Consider the following 8,834-nt stretch of genomic DNA (forward strand, 5'->3'; position numbering starts at 1 on the left):
CGAAGTTATAGGGCGCCAAAACACCATATATTGAATTAACGTATTTGATGTTGCAAATTATAGAAATCAATTTAACTGATATGATTAAAACAGAGTGCAGACGAAAGAAAAGTTGCTTCAGCTCCGAAAATAATGAAATAAGCGCATGAAAGAGAGAGAAAAGTGAAATATAGGAAAGAATGTTATCACAGTATATGGCGACTTTTTATACAACAAAGTCGAGTAACATTGAAATATTTTTGAACAAAGGTTAGTCTGAAATTTAAAAAAAAATATATATTATCCTAATGAACTCTATATATAGTATCCAAAAAGTATAAGACCGGAAAAGTTTTTCCTAATGAAGCTTTTTCTCTTAAAAAGCAGTCAAAATCAATTCTAGAATGAAACTAGATTTATAAGATAAATTAGAAGATATATTATGTGAATGACACATAAGAAACATATTCGAAAAATCATTTGTTGTCAGTGCTTTCGAGAAACAATGTTCAACTTCCGATATCTCGGGATAAGAGTTTCAGATCGCCATGAGTTTGATACATTTGACTTCTCTGGGTACACGCTTTCATTTAATACTTGTTACACATTCAATTTCATTTGTAGGCCAAAAACCACTTGTTTTAGGCAATTTCCTTTGCATGTTGGAATTATTAATGTAAATTAATATATATTATATTAATATATACAATATAAATACATATATATTAATATAAATGTTTAAGTTAGAGTTAATAAAGAAATTTTACATAATTTATTGAACAACAATAGCAATTAATATGTATATATTCGCGTATGATTATCTGAATATACATGCAAATTCAAAAGAACATATATGTTACTGTTTACAGATATAATGTATCGAGATGGTTTGTGATTTACTGCATAACATACATCAACATGAAAATTCTCTCAGCGGCTCGATTTGCTGCCGACTCATACGCTGATTGGTCCAGTTATAAAAATAGTTTAACTTTGTCATGCCCAAATATTATTTCAAGAAATAAAACTGTGTAAATGCTTTATTCAATTTATTATACCGAAATTCAATCAGCTCATTGAGTTGATCTTTAAGTGTCACGTTCATAAATTTCAACCTTCTTGTATAAGTCGTTATCTGTAACACATAATTTTCACATGTATCAGCAAATAAGCAACAGCAGTTTAGCATGGCATGGTAAAAATAGACCGCCTGCTTAAAAGATTCAATATAATTTCACCAGAAACATCAATTGAATCGTACTTTTGGATCGTAAAACGTGATAAAATTACATCAAAAAGTATGTTTATTTAAAATGCTTAATTGTTTAATGCAAATAGTCGTTAAAAGTATGTTGTAGTATAAAATAAAAATGAAATTAATAATTTCTTCATATAAACTAAAATGTGAGAAATTGAAATTTCCGATAGGCATAATGAGTTTAAATAAAGTAACATAGCATTCCAATAAAAAATCATATATTTTTTTATTTTATTTTTATGTACTTTTATCATTTTTAAGCAGGACCGTCACACAATACATCGAAAACAAACAAAATTAATAAGAAAACAGGAATAAATAAATATAGAAGATAGAAAAAAATGAAAAATTTACCATATTGAGACTGCTCTTAGAATATATAGTTCCGATGGCTTCTCTGAACAATTTCACTAGATTTAAATTGTTGCCTGTATAAATCCTGTAACATCAGAAAACATCAAATGCATTATTACCAAATGCAATTCGCTCTCATGATCATACAAATTAAATATATTTAGAAAGAAAAGCTCACTTGTCATTTATGTTGTCCAGATTATTTATGAAAATCGCAAGCATAATATCGTTATTTGCGTGCCTCTTAAATAAAGTATGAAAAAGCGTCAAAGATCCTGTTTCTTTTATGAACTCATCTACTTCCATTTCCCCCAAAAGCATTTTCAAATAATTTTCGAGGATGATTTCATTGTGAACGCAAGACAAGTAAGTTAAGCACGTCTTATTTCGCTCTCTAATACACTTCGCCATCCACTTTTGCCAAAAGTGCATAGATAACTTCTCCATACCTGTGCAATATACCCATTCCCTCCACCACGATGGAATCCTGCAGCGCACAGCAGAAAAATGCAAAGAATTTGATCCTCAATCTCGTATCTTGACTCAACTAATAATCAAACAAGCTACGAGAGATACGCGGAAAGTGTGTTTAAAAGCAAACATATACAAAAATTACACGTACGGTATGTCAGGCTGTCTGAGATGCTTGATCAATTCATTCTTGGCAACAATCTTGCATTTTATACTACCCAATCCACAAGCCCACCTCACTGCTAATAACCTTAACGATCTTGTCATACCATCTTCGTTAAAGTATTCTTCATATCCTATTTTTTCCAGAAGATTTTCTAATAAAATCTTAATGAACACCTACAAACAGTTTAGTAATACAGTCACAAATTGTATTTTCTTTCTTGTTAACATATTCGCTACCGCGCTTAAATTGAAAATTGCCACAGACCAGATTATATTTTTAGTAGCTATACTTAATATATTAATATAGAGTATATTTGCACTTTCGCAGACATAAAATATATTAAATAAGTTAATTGAATGTTTTACATAATATGTCACACATATGTGTGTGTACTAGTGAGGAATTAGTGTCTCACATGTGTGTAGCGGACGTATTAAAGTAATTGGTCTGTGAACTTACATTATCAAGGGAATCTTTTCATATATTATATTTTTTCATATAATAGCATATTACTAGAGACACAATTATAACACATATTTATAACTAGAAAGAGATTAACCATATCAAAACTGAAATAAATAAAGTAAAAAAGTTAGCAATATTTACATATTTGTGTCGCAGAAAGCGATCTCCGATACCACGTTTTTAATTTTAACGAGCAAATTATTTGTACGTTTTTAATAAGAAAACGAGAAAATAATAAAAAAGATTCATAGAAAAGTTATAAAAAATACAAACCTTGACAATGTCAAAGAAATTAGTATGTAATGTCTCTAATGTCCAAGAAATTAGTATGTAAAGTACATAATTTTTTACTACGATTGAAGTATATAACAGCTAATCAGTATCTAGCAATCTTATATTGTAAGGCAACAATACAGTACGTTAATACGCGAGAAACAATTATTTCCTTATAGATTTTTAAACATCATGAAAGTTTAATTGATTTTATATTGCTGCATATTATAAAGCGTATTTATTAGGTATTTCAGTTAATTTTGAAGGTTATGAAGAATCGCAAACGTAATTGGATGAAGATTCAACTCAAACGCTCTTAAGTCTTTTAGAATCTTTTTAATAATAAGTTTTTTTCTATCGTGGAATCCACTTATTGCTACAAAGAGGGAAAAAGATAGTAGCAAACGATAGAAAATATTTTGATTGAAATACAATATATAATTCTTTTTAATAAATGCGTTTTTTTAACCAAAGAATCCTTAAAATTAACCGGAATCCCTAATATAAATATTCCGCACAAATTTGTCGAGCTCTTTCGCGCATTGTATTAATTGTTATCACTTCAATAGTAGTGTCATGGACCAACTAGTTTAAACAATTCGAATATAGATACGTTTAGCAGAAGCATATTCGTATTGCTTATGAATGGAACACTGTAGAAACTCTACAATGTACTTATATAACGATACACATAAAAAACTAGATAATTAAGTCTTTTGGTGAAACGATATTACCACTTACTTTGATCTCTTCAGCTTCTGGTAATTGAAGATATATCGACATGCGCGACAGAATGTTAAACATAGGATACCATGCTGTATAACTCTTTTCCCGCGACAGGTAAAGGATAAGATTAAAAAATGTATTGGAGTTGAGTTTTCTCTGCATCACGAAATAAAACGCGTCGTCGATGAGTTGAGCAATATTGACGATAGGTATGAGTACGTCACTTTCCTGTTCACTTTCGTGGCTTAGATAATTAATAATTTTGTTCCAATTATTGGTATCGTAGTTGACGCGATAATATCCTGCAAATCAGAAATGATCTTTGTTATCAAGTTGGCTGGTTTAGATCATATTTACCGAGGAATGCCTTGAATATCAGTTTTGCTATTCAATTGTACGGAATATTTTTTAAATAATCGACACGTGAAGTTATATAAGTCTAAAAACGCGGCACAGCACTTAACGAATTAATATAGAATATACGCAAAGCGTAACGAATTTGTCAATTAATCTTCACCAGATTGTTCCAAGTTAAATATGATGAAATCATGTGTAAGAATCTCAGAGATAGTTTTGATCTCCCCACACTTCAGCCAAGTAACATTCCAAGTATGGGCAGAAGTGAGATCCGACTGCGTGATATAAGTTATAGGAATTATGCTGGAGTTGGAGGTACAGTTTGTCGAAATATTTATCGTTTCCTTATCAAAATTACGAGTGACGTACACTTCTGGAAAGTGCTCCATTGTTAACCACATGTCCATTATTTCTTTCACTGTACAGGGCCACTTCTGCTTTCTTGCATGAACGCATCTTTGCAAATATTGCCAGAGATTGTCGGGTTGGAACAAAGCATTGTCACTAAATCGGCAAAATTTAAAAAATATAAATTTTCTCACAAATCAAATTAAAAAGACTCTTAATTGTTTTGTTTAACTTTGTTACGTGTGTAACGTGACTTATATAATTTAACGAATACTTCTCAAATTCGATTGAACTAATCATAAGAGATTCATAATTTAATCAAACAACACGCAACACACATAACATAGAGTTTATCCATCATACTCTTAAGTATAATTCTACTTATCAAGTATAATTAGTATGAATTGTAATACAATACATTGTGCATTACTCACACATCAGTGAAATACGTCTGGATAGCAATTTGAAAGTCATCCGCGGTGAATAAGTAATACAACATGCGTATTAAGATGACTCCTACAATAATCCATACGAAAAATAATAAGAGATCAATATGACTTATGTGATACATTGCCTACAACATTTGACTTCTTGTAAAATTAATTTCGCACGTTTTACACTTCACTTTCCTATCGAATTATATCGTCAACATATTTATATTCCGCGCGTGTGGAGTATCCCATATACATATAAAATACAAATAAATAAATTGTTTTATCACATAGAAGAAAATATGTGGTGTATATAATCAAAAATATTTAGTAGTTAGCAACATAGTTACATCACCCTATTACATCACCTTAAAATGCAACTTGCGAGACCGGAACATTTTCTCTTCCACGCGCCATTTCTTTTCAGTCGTAATTAAAGAAATAAAATTACTGTCAGATTCAAAGTGACGATTACTTTAATAAATACGGTAAAATTACGATAAGATAATAAATTGGTAATTTACTATATGTATTATTGGTAATTTTGGTAAAATTCGTTGTTTTTGATAGTTTTATGCACAAATATTCGTATTTTCTACACTATGCATAAGATAAAACAACATTCTTCTTATATTCTCATCAAATGTACACCTGATAATCTCAGCTCTCAGATAAATATCTCTCAGATGAAAGAAAGAAAATTATTTACAATCCTTCGAGAGTATCAAAGTTTTCATTTTTTTAAATATTACTAAAAGTTTTCAATTATATATCACAGTTGCTGAAACAACAAAGTAATAAATGAAAATACTGTAAGCCTGTAAGATAGTATGAAATAAAAATCAAATGATATGAATGAAGTGGTATAAATGAAACTATTTTAGAGACATGAAAGATGTAGATTAAGACTTTAAACATTTTTTTAAATTTCTTTAGTTATTTCTCTAGTTATATCTAGTTACTATATACCTAGCTTCCTAATTACTATATACTATATATAGTATATCAATATATAGTATCAAAATATTTTATGGAAAATATGAGTTAAATAAAATGTCTTTTTCATCTAAGGCTAAATGTTCCTTTTGAGCTTTATATTAACCCTTTTTCTCTGTAATTTTTTTCTAAATTATTATTTCTAAATTATCAGTTTTCTGAAATCACCGAGTAATTTATCAAATAAAAAAGTTACCGTCAGACTGAGTCATTTTTACCTCTAATTGTGATCATTCGATTATGCGTCAATGAAAGAAAAGCTTGAATTATATTGATGTTTTTTCTTCTGTGTTTACAAAGTGCAAATTTAAGTCGCGACATTCGCGGCGCGAAATTAAACAATGTGTCCTTCGATCTCGCGTTTTGTAAAAACACAGAAAAGAAAACATTAATATAGTTCGAATTTTTCTTTCATTGACGCCCGACTGAATGAAGAGGAATAGCGCATAGAAAAGGAAGCGTTTCCCCCAGCTCCGCAAATTGTATTCTAGATTTCATGTTCTCCGAGTATACATCAACTATATCAATATATTTGCGCATTATTTGGTTGTGGCAACCAGAAATCGGTTGTTGTAATATTTACTATGAACATTTACTCTGGTTCAAGCCATCAGAGAGCGTCACTGCTGCAACACCAGCAATTCCTCTATAGTTCCTCAACAATTCCTCAACAATCACATAATTAATTATTCCGCATTTTACCATTGAATCTAATTGGCACAACCAGATTTATGTGTCGGCCAATCATACTGTTTTTCTCCGTATTAATCACTCGCCTTGCTTTCGAAATATTAGCGTTTAAATTTTACAAACGATCTATCAACTGTGTGCAACCAGTATTACCTTTGTTACGGTACATGGGAAAGTAAAGGTCCTTTTCGAATTTATCGTCAATGTCAATTTCATGTAAAACAGGCTTCATCCTAAGAGCAAAGTCTTGACGAAGAGCAGACTGCACCATTTGAACCGCGTAAAGATCCCTTATCGATTTGCTTTGCAGCTTCTAAAAGATAATACAATATTCATTGAGTGAATATATAATATCGACAAAGCTGCCAGTAGAACCAGCAGTATTAACACACGTTATCGCGCCAAAACTTAAAATTATTTACAAGGACTTAAAAATTGTGATATTCCTGATACGTTCTAACCATAAATCACATTTATTAATAAGTATGAAATAACCTCTGTTATGATATGATTAAGAAACGACGCAAACATCTCGATAAACAAAAAATTAGACCACGAAGACGGCCTGCTTTCTGCACCGAACCATTGGCGCGCCATTTCTTGTCCTAGCATATTCCACACGCTATTGTTGCGACCAGGATAGTCTGAATGTACATTGTATGTAAAATCTTGTTCTCTGCAAAGTATATAAATAATAGGTTTATGTCGGAGGGATTTCCTAAATGCAATACAACACAATGTCCATAATATACAGTAAAACTATATTAATAATTCGAAGATCTCAGCAAATATGAATCTTTCTGAACTATGAGTCTAACAAGCTCAAAATTAATTATGCTCATTAATGGAGTTATAGTCGTTTTTATGACTCTGCCGCGTGTGTGCGTGAATATATGCGCGCTATCGAATTCTATGAGTATTAAGAATCCATTTGACTACCGACAATTTAGATGGCAGCCTAAATAATATCTGATATTTGTCGTACCAACGCTGGTGTCCAATTAGAACACACTAAACTGAATAGAAACAATTCTTTACCGTTCTGCAATGTTCGAACGGCGCGTAATATCGAACTATACTGTATATAGTCATCGTTGACGATAAATCATGAACAAATCAAAGGCGTCTTCCTCGAGAAATTCCTACAGAGCTCGTCCTATCGCTTAATTGTGTGCACTGATTTTTTCGCTGATATATTCTCGAATTTCATAACTATCATGAGAAGGTCGTAAACGGTGGGACTTTCGTGTTGAATTTAATCGACTCTATCTGTCACGTAGGTACTGTTCGGTACCTGTAATTGTTAGAAACCTGCATACCTGTAAATAACGAGTCCAGGAAATCCTCTGATCTTCATAGAAAGATTCGGAACTATAACGTGGTCCGTTTTCGGCGTTTCTTTGAGCATTACAATATAGCTGTCAAATGTTCTCTTGCACGCTTCAATCGCGGCAAACATATGCTTTAAATACTTGCCCACTTGCTGTCGATACCACATAGTCGTCCCAGCATTCGTAGGACTCGATTCTTTGTTCAGATACTGGACCAACGCAAGTCCCACTTCATAAGGAGCTATCCTCAGAGACGTGTCAAAATATGTCCTCCTCATGCCGTCTTTTTCGTCAACCGTGTGCGATATTGGCATATTCGACAAAACCGTATAGTACGTAGGATGGTTCAATGAGATGTTAAATCGTGCTTTTGTCCACGGATTATCCCAGCACGGAAACACTTGGCGCGCCAAGTTCAACTCATGTCCTACCGTGGGCGACCTATTCCGTTTCAATAACATCCATCAGATAACGATTAACCCCTTGAGTGTGTGGTGAAAATAAGACTTCCGCGCCACCATTGTATGAGAAAATGTTTCTTTTTACATTTTTGCTACGACTTTAGTATTAAGGTTTTCGAGGTTGCTGAATCCGAACATGATATCAGAATTTCAAAATTCAAAATGGTGAATCTAGTATATATGGCGGATCAAGATATAAAAAACCAATTATTTGTCCAACTTTTGATCCGCCATATTGGATCTGCCATTTGGAATTTTGAGATTCAGATATCATATTTGTATTCAGCGACCTCGAAAACCTTAGTACAATCATTTTTATAAAAATCCAATTATTTTTCTAACTTTTGATCAGCCATACTGGATCTATCATTGTGAATTTTGAGATTCTGATATTATATTCGGATTCAGAGGTCTCAAAAACTGTAAAACACCAAGCTTTATACAAATCGCAAAAGGATAAATCGGTTTTTTTTTTAATATATATATATATATATATATATATATATATATATATATATATATATATAT

At 31.7% G+C, this 8,834-nt stretch overlaps 1 protein-coding gene across 1 annotated transcript in view; it reads right to left on the reverse strand.

The window, feature by feature from the left end:
• Positions 1-728: 728 nt before the first annotated feature.
• The window catches only part of LOC116851031 (aminopeptidase N-like), a 10,398-nt gene continuing 2,292 nt past the window's right edge, over positions 729-8,834 (reverse strand). Inside the window, exons 3-12 of the mRNA XM_032830022.1 lie at positions 7,834-8,286; positions 7,010-7,190; positions 6,668-6,827; positions 4,832-4,913; positions 4,210-4,553; positions 3,708-3,994; positions 2,214-2,401; positions 1,770-2,078; positions 1,592-1,676; positions 729-1,114 (exon numbers count right to left, since the gene is read on the reverse strand). Coding sequence (XP_032685913.1) covers positions 989-1,114; positions 1,592-1,676; positions 1,770-2,078; positions 2,214-2,401; positions 3,708-3,994; positions 4,210-4,553; positions 4,832-4,913; positions 6,668-6,827; positions 7,010-7,190; positions 7,834-8,286 — 2,215 coding nt within the window. The 3' untranslated portion in view covers positions 729-988. The remainder of the gene's footprint in view (positions 1,115-1,591; positions 1,677-1,769; positions 2,079-2,213; positions 2,402-3,707; positions 3,995-4,209; positions 4,554-4,831; positions 4,914-6,667; positions 6,828-7,009; positions 7,191-7,833; positions 8,287-8,834) is intronic.

Source organism: Odontomachus brunneus, unplaced genomic scaffold, assembly GCF_010583005.1.
Source record: "Odontomachus brunneus isolate Ranch 3 - 2012 unplaced genomic scaffold, Obru_v1 Obru_scaffold_164, whole genome shotgun sequence".
NCBI classification, from domain to species: domain Eukaryota; kingdom Metazoa; phylum Arthropoda; class Insecta; order Hymenoptera; family Formicidae; genus Odontomachus; species Odontomachus brunneus.